Source organism: Neoarius graeffei, chromosome 9 (assembly GCF_027579695.1).
Source record: "Neoarius graeffei isolate fNeoGra1 chromosome 9, fNeoGra1.pri, whole genome shotgun sequence".
Lineage (NCBI taxonomy): Eukaryota > Metazoa > Chordata > Actinopteri > Siluriformes > Ariidae > Neoarius > Neoarius graeffei.
In genome coordinates this window covers 89587503-89606245 of record NC_083577.1, presented here as the reverse complement: position 1 = coordinate 89606245, position 18743 = coordinate 89587503, and the positions used below count along the sequence as shown (strand labels likewise).

Sequence of the window (18743 nt, the reverse complement as noted above, 5' to 3'; positions counted from 1 at the left end):
CTCATATTCAAAGTGCTTTGGACAGAATATTCCAGAGACATCTCATTCTGTTAGTAGTCGCCGTGTTATTGTGTATAAATAGAAGTCTTTGTTCTTTGTCTTGTCGCTGCACATTCTTCACACTGCCACAACAAATGTTTTCTCATCATGTCTCTTGATGTTTGTTTTTATTCCACAGAACATGCATGAAGAAACCTATGCATAATTTTTAATGTCTGGCAGAACCAATGCTGCATTCTGCATCATCACTGATGGCTCTAGAACTGGATGTGGACTGCAAGGGTTTATCTGTTTGATTAACTATCAAACAGATAAACATTGGTGTTTCAAAGGTCTTTCTTAGGAGAACAGTGCAGTGTTACTGTTGAAGTATTAAAAAGTCTATTTACTCCCAGTTCTACTGCAGAACATTCTAGAAAAAAATCAGGTTCTGCATTGAAGTCAGTGAGCTAGAATTTTAACAGTATAGGTTCTTGTGTTCCACTTTGAATGTCAGTCAGCACTGGAAATTCTCCATCTGGTAAATCAGACTTTGAGAATTTTAAGATAATTTTTTCTAGATTTCCATCTAGATAAGTTAGGTTGGTAATGCTCCATTAGAAGATTCTGGGTTCAAGAGATCAGTCAGCTGAGTCTGTGTTTTAGAACTTGAGCAGAAGATGTTTCAGCGTGATCTAGAACTTAAAGTGAAGAGTCCATCTTTGGTCATCCCTCTGCAGAAGTCACATTCTGTAATAATAGTTCACTTCTAGATTCTCCACCTACTGAGTCATTGTTATTGAATATCCATTAGGTAAGACAACACTCTAGAAATTATTCAGAAGAGTGTGCATTTCAGATGATTCTGCAAGTATTGCGGAACATCATCTCAGCGATCTTGATTCAGTGCCCTTGGAGTTCTTTAACAAAGCTAAATGGTTTCTTCCAGCCCAGTCAGTGACCTGGAACTTCAACAGTCCATAGTTGAGATCTTTGTAAATCATATTCACAAAAGTGAGTCAGCATTCAGAAAACATCCACCAGCTGAGTGAGTGTGGACAAGCTCCATCAGAACATGCAGTGTCATAGAATGTTGAAAGGTGAGTCTAGAACGTGAGCAGAATTGTCTGGATTTGAATGTTACTCTACCACAAGCCAGCCTATATATCTATGTTCCAGATTCTCCAGGGCGGCATGGTGGTGTAGTGGTTAGCGTCGCCTCACAGCAAGAAGGTCTGGGTTTGAGCCCCGTGGCCGGCGAGGGCCTTTCTGTGCGGAGTTTGCATGTTCTCCCCGTGTCCGCGTGGGTTTCCTCCGGGTGCTCCGGTTTCCCCCACAGTCCAAAGACATGCAGGTTAGGTTAACTGGTGACTCTAAATTGAGCGTAGGTGTGAATGTGAGTGTGAATGGTTGTCTGTGTCTATGTGTCAGCCCTGTGATGACCTGGCGACTTGTCCAGGGTGTACCCCGCCTTTCGCCCGTAGTCAGCTGGGATAGGCTCCAGCTTGCCTGCGACCCTGTAGAACAGGATAAAGCGGCTAGAGATAATGAGATGAGATGAGATGAGATTCTCCAGTTGATCAGTTAGTAAAATGGAACTTTTTCAAGACAGCATATGTTCCAACAATGTCCTCAGTGTTCTAGATTCCCCTACAATAGAATGGTTTATCTAGACCCATCAATGGAACAGTTCACATTTCATGAATCCTCTGCAGGCTAATCATGTTCTGGAACAGTCCATGTTTTTGATTCTCCAACTGATGAGGCAGTAATCTGGAACTCCATCAGGAGGGTATACAATTGAAGTTCTATAGCAAGGCAGTCAGTGTTCTCGAGTCAGTGATCCAGCCCACAAGCACACAAGCCAGGTGATCTGGGACTGCAAACACCAACAGGATGGTGTAGTTTTAGAATGTCCACCGGATAAAAACTTAGTGACAGAGGCTGAGCTCCTTGCGGACTGAACACTTTTTACACTGGACAACGCAACACCAGTGGAATCGACAGAGGCAGTTCTCCTCCAGAACAACAACTTCATCTCGATACCCTCGCTCACAGCACAGCAGGTCACACCCACTCACGTCCAAAGCTGTGCTGTTGCAGGTTCTCCCCCTGGTTCCTGGAGAACCTGTCTTCCTGTTTGGAAGACAGAAGTCAGGTGACTCAGCCGAATAGATCAGATCCTGTTTATCTGGAGCTTTTATGTTCTGGCCAACAGGGATCAGTGTCTTTCCATCATTGCCTCCCATCACCTTTGATGCACCATTGAAACGCTCGAGAAGACGGTTGCCCACTTCCCGGAACCGAGGCAACTTCTTCCAGCAGGTACGCAGTGTGCAGGAACCCGACAGCCCATGGCATTTGCATTCAGTCCTCATGTAGTTCTTCACTGCCTGCAGTTAAACACACACACACGCACAAAGATTAAAGTGATAAAAGACGATGCACTTCAGAAGGAATTTGCCCTCCTGTACCCTCCTGCTCTGTAGCCTTGAGCTACTCAAGGGCTTAAAGAACCTGACAGCAGGGTTCAGTCCTGAATGTCCCTCAGGTAATTAACCAACCATTAATGCCAACACAACATTTTCATCCTTGACGATTAATGACTCCTTTACTGTACAGTTGAAAAAGAATGCCATTACATATAATTATCATCTCAAAAAAGGCTGAAACCTGCTGCACATCTCTGCCTGCTCTTTCCACACCCACCTGTCTATCTCATTCTGAAGGAGCTCAAGGTCACACACTCATACACACATGTCATTTTAAAAGAATTATCTGTAGTGTCTGTGTCGATTAGCAAGCTTTTGTTGCCTTTACTCTACCTTTAGTTCTAACAGGATCTGTCTGCAGATAGCAGAAGGTGATGTCAGTGAATTCATATCTGAAAAAAAAATTGTCTCTCATTGGGACTACACAACCATCAAACTGATTTTATTTCTTTTTTCATAACTGAGACCTGATGTTACTGTAATCACAATCTGGTTGGAATGAATGCAATCTACAAGCACACACTTTTGGCCCTTTACTGCAGTCTTCAATTTTCCTTTTTCTCCTCCTCCTTCTCTTCTTCTTTTTCTTCTTTTGACAGTTCCCATTAGGAGTCTCCACAGTGGATAACATCCCTCCATCTCCTCCTGTCTTCCATATCTTCTTCTGTCACATCAACCATCCTCATGTTTTCCTTCACCACATCCATAAATCTCATCTTTGATCTTCCTCTTTTCCTTCTACTTGGCAACTCCATCTCTAAACCATCGTGTCCAAACCATCTCAATCTCGCCTCTCTCACTTTGTCTCCAAGCCATCCTACATGTCCTGTCCCTCTAATATACTAATTTCTCATCCTGTCCAAATTTGTCACTCCCAATGAGAATCTCAGCATCTTCAGCTCTGCTATCTCCAGTTCAGCCTCCTGTCTTTTTGTCTCCAAACCATACATCACTGCTCTTACTACTGTCTTGTCCACTTTCCCTTTCACTCTTGCTGGTACCCTTCTGTCACAAATCACTCCTGATGCTCTCCTCCATCCATTCCAACCTGCTTGCAATCACTTCTCTTCCACACTCACCACTACTTTGTACAGTTGACCTCACATTTTACTTTTTGAAAGCAATAATAAAACTATGTTCCCTTGCCAAATGTCCTTCTGAGCTCTACTATCCACTTCACCCTTTCAGATTCTGTTTGTGAAGTCTACAAGCTGTTGATACTATCCTGATCCTACTTTTGAGGTCAGCAAGCTTGTTCTACCATTCTATTTACACTCTTGAAATCTGCATACCCTTGCTCCTGGCTGGATTCTGCATCTGTGATTACAGCTCCTACTACATTTTGAATGCTGCTACTGACAAGGCAACACGTGCCAACATTTTGCTTTTGAAGACGTGCAAGCTCTTCATCCCTTCTAGATCCTGCTTCTAAGGTCTACAAGCTTCCCTTTGAAGGTCTGCAAGCTCCTCATCTCTTCTTGTGCCTGCTTCTGAGGTCTACAACCCCCATTTTGCAGGTCTGCAAGCTCCTTATCCATTCCAAATCCTACTTCTGAGGTCTACAACCCCCGTTCTGGAAGTCTGCAAGTTCCTCATCCCTTCTAGATCCTGGTTCTGAGGTCTACAAGCCCCCTTCTCCTGCCTGGATCTTACCCCTGAGGTCTACACAAGTATGGTGCTCTGATGTGCCTGTTCCTGAGGTCTAGAAATACCTTCTGATATCTTGATCACACTCTTGAGGTCTGCCAAGCCACTCCTGTGATCCTGTCCCTGTGGTCTACATGTGCCTGCTTCTGGCCAGATGTTGTCTGAGGTCTAAAGCACCTGCTACCATCCCATGACACCATCCCACCTCCACCCCCAAGGTGTACAAGCCCCTGTTGCTCCTCTTAATGTCTGCAAGCCACAGTACCCTGCAGATTCTGGTTCTGAGGTCAACAAGCTCCTCATTCAGGACAGATAATGCATCTGAGGTCTGTAAGCATAGACTACCACTCTACTCCTACTCCTAAAGGCTACCCCCCCCCCCCCCCAAGTCCTCCTGATTCTGGCCATGCAGGAGTGGATGGGGCCGTGCTTCTGGCTGGATGTTGCGCCTGTGGTTCTTGCCAAGGATCCTTCATCCTCAGCTCCACTTTAGAGGCATTTACCCTGGAATCCTTGTCTTTTATCTTGGGCAGTGGTATTTTATTCTACTGTTAAAAAAACAGTTTTTGAGGTGTGGATGCTCCTCAGAAATATTAGAAGGATAATGCCTATAACTGAACCCAATGACATGTGATCTCCTTAATGAGATTAGTTTGGCTTCAGCTCAGTGCAGGATTGATTTTTTTTTTTTTGTTTGCTGTTGAAGGCTGCTAACTGCTCATTTAATCCTGCCCATCACTGATCTCTCTCTCTCTCTCTCTCTCTCTCTCTCTCTCTCTCACACACACACACACACACACACACACCCTTCAACTGAATGTGTGTTTAAACAGATATCACATCTCATGTTGTTCTTCACCATATCTAACACATCACATCTCTCTTCTAACTAAAAACACCTGAAACCTAATCTGATCATCTGATCTTTAACTCTTATCTCACACACACACACACACACACACACACACACACACACACGCACCATGTGTATACAACACAAAGCATCTGATCTAACAATAGTACATGCTGTAATTCTACAGATACTGTGTGTGTGTGTGTGTGTGTGAGAGAGAGAGAGAGAGAGAGAGAGACAGGAAGAGGATGCTGGTAATAGATTTATATCTACAGGTTATTATTATTATTGGGTGGCACGGTGGTGTAGTGGTTAGCGCTATCGCCTCACAGCAAGAAGGTCTGGGTTCAAGCACAGTCCAAAGACATGCAGGTTAGGTTAACTGGTGACTCTAAATTGAGTGTAGGTGTGAATGTGAGTGTGAATGGTTGTCTGTGTCTATGTGTCAGCCCTGTGATGACCTGGCGACTTGTCCAGGGTGAACCCCGCCTTTCGCCCGTAGTCAGCTGGGATAGGCTCCAGCTCGCCTGCGACCCTGTAGAACAGGATAAAGCGGCCAGAGATAATGAGATTATTATTAGTAGTAATAGTAGTAGTAGTTAGTATTAAAAAGAAGAAAGAATATAAATGAAATATAGTAAAATAAAATTAATAAATATAAATAAAAAGTATGTTAAATTATAATATTTCAGTATTGTGAATAATAATATTTACCAGGCGTCCGGCCTCATTGTTGTGCAGGTCGATAAGAGTGCGGATATCACTCTTGCCCTTCTTGCGCTTGGCGTCCATAAACTGTTTCGATTTGTCGTACCCGAACTCCACGTCATCTCCACAACCGCCCCACTCCCAGGCCCCACCCCCATCCCATGCCCCATCGACAATGGGTGGAACTTCAGCCCGGCGAGGAGGAGGAGCCTCACAGCCACACTGCAGCAGCTCCCCCATGCTGCAGGCTTGAGTTACTGCATGAGTCACTCCAGCCGCCGTGATGGCGTACACGAAAGCTGTCTCCCGGATATCTGTCTCACACACACACACACACACACACACACACACACACACACATATATATACATAATATATTAATTCCAGTTGCATGTTTGCATATCCAGTGCCAACTGTCAATGCCAAGCTCGTTATCAGATTTCTTTCTTTCTTTCTTTCTTTCTTTCTTTCTTTCTTTCTTTCTTTCTTTCTTTCACTAGCTCCACAGACTCATGCTCTGTTAAATTGAGTATTAAAACTATTTGCAAATTCTGCTCGACATGCTTGTGTGTGTAGTGAATTTATCAGAATATTCATATCAGTACTTATGTTATCTACAGGTCAGAGTGAATCAGTTGTAAAATGTGAAATACTGAACAGAAACCAGAAAGTTAAACACAGTTGGTTTTGTGATTTGTGCATTAAATGCTTGTCTTCAAATTATCTTTGTTCTCAGGTTATATTAACAAAGTGAGCTAACTGTCCTAGCTACTTACACTCATGAGAAACACCAACGATCTCTGTATAATGAAATGGGAACTTGACAGGAACTAGAGCTATAAGTGGGGAACTGAGAAAGCATCGGACCACACACGCCATCGGACTGGTCCCAGGAATAACCAGGGACAGTTGTTTGGCTTTGTTACTTCTTTACTGTATCATAGCTAATTTCTATAGGATTGAGAAAATGGCAGTTGAAATGTCTCTTGTTGCTGAAATTGTGGCTCTGACTTTTCCTTGACTTTTCTCTGACTTGACCTCAAAGTCCTCAGGGATATTTTCAGTTTTATTTTCTTACTAATCTTCCACACCTCCTACTGTAATCCCACTGTACTGTAGAAATAAAACTGAAGTAGCAGGCAACACAATACATGTTACATAGCTATCATTTCTGAGTTGTTATAAGCACTCAATTACAGCTCCGAGAGAGCAAAAGAGAAAATCTTGGCATTGTGAGGCTAGTGCCTCGGGCCGAGGCCGTGTCGGTGCTGTTTGGCATGTTTGAATAGTGCAGGAAAACAGCTGGCGGTTATTTGTGCAGGAGCAGAAATATGCAAGTCTCCATTGTGCACCCAGGTACCTTCTGTAACAGGAAGTGGACCTGCCTCGGCAGAGCCGCTTGCACTCTTAATGGCCGTGTCTCACTGTAATTATGGCAAATGTTTCAAAACACAAGAGCACTTATAGACATGAATCCTCGCCTGTAGACATGGAGGAATTTATGATTAATTTCCATTTGGAGAGGCAGTCAGTCAGTCTCGCGCCGTGGGGAGTCGAGTTGCAGCCCATGTGCAAACACGTCAGTTCACCACAGGCAAAACTCATCAATCCTGTTGCAGATCATGGAGATGACATGGCTGACTCCCTGCACACTGAAACCCTAATGGAGTGGTCTCAATACAAACAGGACATCCAAATTCTGTCCATCAACTGGCCACTGGGTCTCTGCAAACTGATACTGAGGGCATGAGATTACATAGTCTGCCCTCTACTGGCAAGAACACTCACTGACACAATTTGAAACACCATCGAGCACTGCTGCTCTAACGATGCTAGAAAAATGAAAGTCGGAAATGGTAATGCCCTGGTTCGAGAAGGATGTCAGAAGTTTATTATACTGTATCATCATGCACTAAAAGTTCATAGTAAAGAGAAATGCTAGCATGACTGACAACAGGTTTCATATATCAATAATTTTGTGCAGTTTACAAATATTTTTCTAGCCCTAACTCAACTAAACATGACACAGGTAATTTATACTGAGCCACACCCACAAAGTGCCATATAAGGCAAAGCTCACAGAGAGCTGAAAACAAGAAACTGGTGACCAAATTGTGAAAGAGTGCCTGCGAAGCATGGCATGTGCTAAATTTACCAGTAAAACAGCACAGCCATTGCAGCACATCAGCTACCGTAGATTAAGACCAACTCTTCCTTCTTTTAGAGGGTGCAATTACTTTAATTGAATCACAAGTTTTATTTGTCTTCATTTATTGATTTGTTTTGGAATCACATTCTTTCAAATCACTGATATAAAGCTATGGAGTTTTACAAAATGTTCATTTAATTGGTTTGTCAGTAAGTGAAGTGAATAAATAAACATCCATATATATATATATATATATATATATATATATATATATATATATATAAACAAATAAATAATCTTTGTTTAAATGATTCTTGATTAAAAATGAATTAATTTGTATTTAGTTTGATGAATGAGTACCAACAAATGGAAATTATTAGGTCAATGAGGATCACATATCTATCTATCTATCTATCTATCTATCTATCTATCTATCTATCTATCTATCTATCTATCTATCTATCTATCTATCTATCTATCTATCTAATCTATCTATCTATCTATCTATCTATTGGGGGAAAAATGCCAGCACAGTGAATAGCAAATGGAAATTCTTATCTATGGATCTTATGTTTTTTACAAATATTCACATTCTGAGACAGAAGTGATTCAGGACTTGAACCCTTTATGTTCCTTAAAACCTGGTCCTGAGATTGGATTGCATTCAGGCATGATATCATCACACGTGTAAGGTAAACAGAAGTACATAAACATTTCTGCTCGCTCCTGCTGGAACAGTCTCATTCAAGAACCTACTGTACTTCTAGAAAGGTTGACAAAAACAGTCTCACAGCTGGTAATTTTTACATGCGCAGCATTTTTTTGTTTGTTTGTTTTTGTGAAAGAAGATAAATGTTTCTAAAAGTGTACAGAAAAAGGTCTTGGAATGGATTGTGGTCTGTGGTAAAATCCTAGGTATACTGCAAAGAGGTCTTTGAGTGAACATAAGGACATGCTGTGAGGCGATCTCTCAGGTTTAAAGACGTTCCAAGTGAAGTTTATGCAACAGGAGGGAATGAGCTCGAGCTCAGTGACAGCAGCCGGAAAGAGCAGCAGTCATGTGTAGTGTTTACAGACAGCAGTGATTACAGAAGGTTTATTAACGTCTTCAAATATCTGAACAATCTGAAACTCACACTCACACTCTCTCTCTCTCACACACACACACACACACACACACACACACACACACACAGCCAACCTTGTTCACATGTCCATACTGACCACACATCTTCAGCACAGAGGACTGTACAGAGTATTACCTACAGTGCATTAGCAGGTGAACATCAACCAGGAATTTTATGAATCAGTTTATATTCATTTATGTTGATGCGAGCTACTAAAAGCACAGATTCATCCTCAGACAAAAAACAGCAACACAGCCACACACTCTTGTCACACACCATCACACAGCACCACACTCCCATCACACACCATCACACAGCAACACACTCTCATCAAACACCATCACACAGGACCACACTCTCATCAAACACCATCACACTCTCATCAAACACCATCACACAGCACCACACTCTCATCAAACACCATCACACAGCACCACACCCTCATCAAACACCATCACACAGGACAACACTCTCATAACACAGCACCACACTCTCATCAAACACCATCACACAGCACCACACTCTCATCACACAGCACCACACTCTCATCAAACACCATCACACAGCACCACACTCTCATCAAACACCATCACACAGGACCACACTCTCATCACACACCATCACACTCGCATCAAACACCATCACACAGCACCACACTCCCAGCAAACACCATCACACTCTCATCAAACACCATCACACAGCACCACACTCTCATCAAACACCATCACACAGCATCACACCCTCATCAAACACCATCACACAGGACAACACTCTCATCACACAGCACCACACTCTCATCAAACACCATCACACAGCACCACACTCTCATCAAACACCATCACACAGGACCACACTCTCATCACACAGCACCACAGTCTCATCAGAGAGCACCACACTCTCATCACACACCATCACACACCAACACACTCTCATCAAACACCATCACACAGCACCACAGTCTCATCACAGAGCACCACACTCTCATCACACACCATCACACTCTCATCAAACACCATCACACACCAACATACTCTCATCAAACACCATCACACAGGACCACACTCTCATCACACAGCACCACACTCTCATCAAACACCATCACACAGCACCACACTCTCATCACACAGCACCACACTCTCATCAAACACCATCACACAGGACCACACTCTCATCACACAGCACCACACTCTCATCGCACACCATCACACAGCACTACATTCTCATCACACACCAACATACTCTAATCAAAAACCATCACACAGGACCACACTCTCATCACACAGCACCACACTCTCATCGCACACCATCACACAGCACTACATTCTCATCGCACACCATCACACAGGACCACACTCTCATCAAACACCATCACAAAGCACCACACTCTCATCACACGGCACCACACTCTCATCACACAGCACCACACTCTCATCACTCGGCATCACACTCTCATCGCACACCATCACACACCAACACACTCTCATCAAACACCATCACACAGCACCACACTCCCATCAAACACCATCACACAGCACCAAAATCTCATCACACACCATCACACACCAACACACTCTCATCAAACACCATCACACACCAACACACTCTCATCAAAAACCATCACACAGCACCACACTCTCATCAAACACCTTCACACAGGACCACACTCTCATCACACGGCACCACACTCTCATCACACAGCACCACACACTCATCGCACACCAACACATTCTCATCAAACACCATCACACAGCACCACAATCTCATCACACACCAACACACTCTCATCAAACACCATCACACAGCACCAAACTCTCATCAAACACCATCACACAGCACCACACTGTCATCAAACACCATCACACAGCACCACACTGTCATCAAACACCATCACACAGCACCACACTCTCATCAAACACCATCACACTGTCATCAAACACCATCACACAGCACCACACTCTCATCAAACACCATCACACAGGACCACACTCTCATCACACTGCACCACACTCTCATCACACAGCACCACACTCTCATCGCACACCATCACACACCAACACACTCTCATCAAACACCATCACACAGCACCACATTCTCATCACACACCATCACACAGCACCACACTCTCATCAAACACCATCACGCACAACACACTTTCATCAAACACCATCACACAGCACCACACTCCCAGCAAACACCATCACACTCTCATCAAACACCATCACACAGCACCACACACTCATCAAACACCATCACACAGGACCAGACTCTCATCACACAGCACCACAGTCTCATCACACAGCACCACACCCTCATCAAACACCATCACAAACCATCACACTCTCATCAAACACCATCACACAGCACCACACTCGCATCAAACACCATCACACAGGACCAGACTCTCATCACACAGCACCACAGTCTCATCACAGAGCACCACACTCTCATCACACACCATCACACACCAACATACTCTCATCAAACACCATCACACAGCACCACACTCTCATCAAACACCATCACACAGGACCACACTCTCATCACACAGCACCACACTCCCAGCAAACACCATCACACTCTCATCAAACACCATCACACAGCACCACACTCTCATCAAACACCATCACACAGCACCACACCCTCATCAAACACCATCACACAGGACAACACTCTCATCACACAGCACCACACTCTCATCAAACACCATCACACAGCACCACACTCTCATCAAACACCATCACACAGCACCACACTCTCATCAAACACCATCACACAGGACCACACTCTCATCACACAGCACCACAGTCTCATCACAGAGCACCACACTCTCATCACACACCATCACACACCAACATACTCTCATCAAACACCATCACACAGCACCACACTCTCATCAAACACCATCACACAGGACCACACTCTCATCACACAGCACCACACTCTCATTGCACACCATCACACAGCACTACATTCTCATCACACACTAACATACTCTAATCAAAAACCATCACACAGCACTACATTCTCATCGCACACCATCACACAGGACCACACTCTCATCAAACACCATCACACAGCACCACACTCTCATCACATGGCACCACACTCTCATCACACAGCACCACACTCTCATCACTCGGCATCACACTCTCATCGCACACCAACACACTCTCATCAAACACCATCACACAGCACCACACTCCCATCAAACACCATCACACAGCACCACAATCTCATCACACACCATCACACACCAACACACTCTCATCAAACACCATCACACACCAATACACTCTCATCAAAAACCATCACACAGCACCACACTCTCATCAAACACCATCACACAGGACCACACTCTCATCACACGGCACCACACTCTCATCACACAGCACCACACACTCATCGCACACCATCACACACCAACACATTCTCATCAAACACCATCACACAGCACCACAATCTCATCACACACCATCACACACCAACACACTCTCATCAAACACCATCACACAGCACCAAACTCTAATCAAACACCATCACACAGCACCACACTCTCATCAAACACCATCACACACCAACACACTCTCATCAAACACCATCACACAGGACCACACTCTCATCACACTGCACCACACTCTCATCACACAGCACCACACTCTCCTCAAACACCATCACACAGCACCACATTCTCATCACACACCATCACACAGCACCACACTCTCATCAAACACCATCACACACCAACACACTCTCATCAAACACCATCACGCACAACACACTTTCATCAAACACCATCACACAGCACCACACTCCCAGCAAACACCATCACACTCTCATCAAACACCATCACACAGCACCACACTCTCATCAAACACCATCACACAGGACCAGACTCTCATCACACAGCACCACAGTCTCATCACACAGCACCACACCCTCATCAAACACCATCACAAACCATCACACTCTCATCAAACACCATCACACAGCACCACACTCGCATCAAACACCATCACACAGGACCAGACTCTCATCACACAGCACCACAGTCTCATCACAGAGCACCACACTCTCATCACACACCATCACACACCAACATACTCTCATCAAACACCATCACACAGGATCACACTCTCATCACACAGCACCACACTCCCAGCAAACACCATCACACTCTCATCAAACATCATCACACAGCACCACACTCTCATCAAACACCATCACACAGCACCACACCCTCATCAAACACCATCACACAGGACAACACTCTCATCACACAGCACCACACTCTCATCAAACACCATCACACAGCACCACACTCTCATCAAACAGCATCACACAGGACCACACTCTCATCACACAGCACCACAGTCTCATCACAGAGCACCACACTCTCATCACACACCATCACACACCAACATACTCTCATCAAACACCATCACACAGCACCACACTCTCATGAAACACCATCACACAGGACCACACTCTCATCACACAGCACCACAGTCTCATCGCACACCATCACACAGCACTGCATTCTCATCACACACCAACATACTCTAATCAAACACCATCACACAGGACCACACTCTCATCACACAGCACCACACTCTCATCGCACACCATCACACATCACTACATTCTCATCGCACACCATCACACAGGACCACACTCTCATCAAACACCATCACACTGCACCACACTCTCATCACACAGCACCACACTCTCATCGCACACCATCACACACCAACACACTCTCATCAAACACCTTCACACAGCACCACAATCTCATCACACACCATCACACACCAACACACTCTCATCAAACACCATCACACACCAACACACTCTCATCAAAAACCATCACACAGCACCACACTCTCATCAAACACCTTCACACAGGACCACACTCTCATCACACGGCACCACACTCTCATCACATAGCACCACACACTCATCGCACACCATCACACACCAACACATTCTCATCAAACACCATCACACAGCACCACAATCTCATCACACACCATCACACACCAACACACTCTCATCAAACACCATCACACAGCACCAAAATCTCATCAAACACCATCACACAGCACCAAAATCTCATCAAACACCATCACACACCAACACACTCTCATCAAACACCATCACACACCAACACACTCTCATCAAACACCATCACACAGCACCACACTCTCATCAAACACCATCACACACCAACACACTCTCATCAAACACCATCACACAGCACCACACTCTCATCAAACACCATCACACACCAACACACTCTCATCAAACACCATCACACACCAACACACTTTCATCAAACGCCATCACACTGCACCACACTCTCATCACACAGCACCACACTCTCATCACACACCATCACATACCAACACACTCTCATCAAACACCATCACACAGCACCACACTCTCATCAAACACCATCACACACCAACACACTTTCATCAAACGCCATCACACTGCACCACACTCTCATCACACAGCACCACACTCTCATCACACACCATCACATACCAACACACTCTCATCAAACACCATCACACAGCACCACACTCTCATCAAACACCATCACACACCAACACACTCTCATCAAACACCATCACACAGGAGCACACTCTCATCACACAGCAACACACTCTCATCACAACACACCACACTCTCATTGCACGCCATCACACACCAAGACACTCCCATAACACCCCATCAAACAGCAAGACACTCCCATCACACACCATCAGAGTGCATCATACTCCCATCACACATCACACAGCACCTCACTCCCATCACACTCCATCACACATAACCAAACTCTCAACACACAGCATCACACTCTCATCACACACCATTACACTGCACCACACTCTCATCAAACACCATCACACACCAACACACTCTCATCAAACACCATCACACAGCACCACACTCTCATCAAACACCATCACACACCAACACACTCTCATCAAACACCATCACACACCAACACACTTTCATCAAACGCCATCACACTGCACCACACTCTCATCACACAGCACCACACTCTCATCACACACCATCACATACCAACACACTCTCATCAAACACCATCACACAGCACCACACTCTCATCAAACACCATCACACACCAACACACTTTCATCAAACGCCATCACACTGCACCACACTCTCATCACACAGCACCACACTCTCATCACACACCATCACATACCAACACACTCTCATCAAACACCATCACACAGCACCACACTCTCATCAAACACCATCACACACCAACACACTCTCATCAAACACCATCACACAGGAGCACACTCTCATCACACAGCAACACACTCTCATCACAACACACCACACTCTCATTGCACGCCATCACACACCAAGACACTCCCATAACACCCCATCAAACAGCAAGACACTCCCATCACACACCATCAGAGTGCATCATACTCCCATCACACATCACACAGCACCTCACTCCCATCACACTCCATCACACATAACCAAACTCTCAACACACAGCATCACACTCTCATCACACACCATTACACTGCACCACACTCTCATCACACACCATTACACTGCACCAAACACTCATCAAGCACCATCACACACCAACACACTCTCATCAAGCACCATCACACACCAACACACTCTCATCAAACACCATCACACTCCAACACACTCTCATCAAACACCATCACACAGGACCACACTCTCATCACACTGCACCACACTCTCATCACACAGCACCACACTCTCCTCAAACACCATCACACAGCACCACATTCTCATCACACACCATCACACAGCACCACACTCTCATCAAACACCATCACACACCAACACACTCTCATCAAACACCATCACGCACAACACACTTTCATCAAACACCATCACACAGCACCACACTCCCAGCAAACACCATCACACTCTCATCAAACACCATCACACAGCACCACACTCTCATCAAACACCATCACACAGGACCAGACTCTCATCACACAGCACCACAGTCTCATCACACAGCACCACACCCTCATCAAACACCATCACAAACCATCACACTCTCATCAAACACCATCACACAGCACCACACTCGCATCAAACACCATCACACAGGACCAGACTCTCATCACACAGCACCACAGTCTCATCACAGAGCACCACACTCTCATCACACACCATCACACACCAACATACTCTCATCAAACACCATCACACAGGATCACACTCTCATCACACAGCACCACACTCCCAGCAAACACCATCACACTCTCATCAAACAACATCACACAGCACCACACTCTCATCAAACACCATCACACAGCACCACACCCTCATCAAACACCATCACACAGGACAACACTCTCATCACACAGCACCACACTCTTGTCAAACACCATCACACAGCACCACACTCTCATCAAACACCATCACACAGGACCACACTCTCATCACACAGCACCACAGTCTCATCACAGAGCACCACACTCTCATCACACACCATCACACACCAACATACTCTCATCAAACACCATCACACAGCACCACACTCTCATCAAACACCATCACACAGGACCACACTCTCATCACACAGCACCACAGTCTCATCGCACACCATCACACAGCACTACATTCTCATCACACACTAACATACTCTAATCAAACACCATCACACAGGACCACACTCTCATCACACAGCACCACACTCTCATCGCACACCATCACACAGCACTACATTCTCATCGCACACCATCACACAGGACCACACTCTCATCAAACACCATCACACAGCACCACACTCTCATCACATGGCACCACACTCTCATCACAGAGCACCACACTCTCATCACTCGGCATCACACTCTCATCGCACACCATCACACACCAACACACTCCCATCAAACACCATCACACAGCACCACAATCTCATCACACACCATCACACACCAACACACTCTCATCAAACACCATCACACACCAACACACTCTCATCAAACACCATCACACACCAACACACTCTCATCAAAAACCATCACACAGCACCACACTCTCATCAAACACCATCACACAGGACCACACTCTCATCACACGGCACCACACTCTCATCACACAGCACCACACACTCATCGCACACCATCACACACCAACACATTCTCATCAAACACCATCACACAGCACCACAATCTCATCACACACCATCACACACCAACACACTCTCATCAAACACCATCACACAGCACCAAACTCTCATCAAACACCATCACACACCAACACACTCTCATCAAACACCATCACACACCAACACACTCTCATCAAACACCATCACACAGCACCACACTCTCATCAAACACCATCACACACCAACACACTCTCATCAAACACCATCACACACCAACACACTCTCATCAAACACCATCACACACCAACACACTCTCATCAAACACCATCATACACCAACACACTCTCATCACACTGCACCACACTCTCATCACACAGCATCGCACACCATCACACACCAACACACTCTCATCAAACACCATCACACAGCACCACACTCTCATCAAACACCATCACACACCAACACACTCTCATCAAACACCATCACACACCAACACACTCTCATCACACACCAACACACTTTCATCAAACGCCATCACACAGCACCACACTCTCATCGCACACCATCACATACCAACACACTCTCATCAAACACCAGCACACAGCACCACACTCTCATCAAACACCATCACACACCAACACACTCTCATCAAACACCATCACACAGGAGCACACTCTCATCACACAGCAACACACTCTCATCACAACACACCACACTCTCATTGCACGCCATCACACACCAAGACACTCCCATAACACCCCATCATACAGCAAGACACTCCCATCACACAGCAACACACTCTCATCACACACCATCAGAGTGCATCATACTCCCATCACACATCACACAGCACCTCACTCCCATCACACTCCATCACACATAACCAAACTCTCAACACACAGCATCACACTCTCATCACACACCATTACACTGCACCACACTCTCATCGCACACCATCACACACCAACATGCTCTCATCACACAGCATCAAACAGCAACACACTCTCATCAGACACCATCACACAGCAAGACACTCCCATAACACTCCATCAAACAGCTACACACTCTCATCAAACACCATCAAAAAGCACCACACTCCCATCACACACCATCAAACAGCAATATACTCTCATCACACACCATCACACAGCAAGACACTCCCATAACACCCCATCATACAGCAAGACACTCCCATCACACAGCAACACACTCTCATCACACACCATCAGAGTGCACCATACTCCCATCACACATCACACAGCACCTCACTCCCATTACACAGCACCACACTCTCATCACACACCAACACACTCTCATCACACACCACCACAGAACAACGCAATCCCATGACACACCATCACACAGCACCACACTCTCATCGCACATCATCACACACCAAGACATTCTCATCACACACCATCACACACAACACACTCTTGTCACACACCATCACACAGCACCACACTCCCATCACACACCATCACCCAGGAACACACTCATCACACACCAATAAACTCTCATCACGCACCATCACACAGCAAGACACTCCCATCACACAGCAACACACTCCAATCACACCCCAACACACAACCCTCACACTCCATCACGCAGCACCACACTCCATCACACACTATAATACTCC

At 45.4% G+C, this 18743-nt stretch overlaps 1 protein-coding gene across 1 annotated transcript in view; it reads right to left on the bottom strand.

The window, feature by feature from the left end:
- Nucleotides 1–1451: 1451 nt before the first annotated feature.
- Nucleotides 1452–18743, bottom strand: part of wnt6b (wingless-type MMTV integration site family, member 6b) — a 48187-nt gene continuing 30895 nt past the window's right edge. The window contains exons 3-4 of the mRNA XM_060930437.1: nucleotides 5686–5993; nucleotides 1452–2372 (exon numbers count right to left, since the gene is read on the bottom strand). Coding sequence (XP_060786420.1) covers nucleotides 1911–2372; nucleotides 5686–5993 — 770 coding nt within the window. The 3' untranslated portion in view covers nucleotides 1452–1910. The remainder of the gene's footprint in view (nucleotides 2373–5685; nucleotides 5994–18743) is intronic.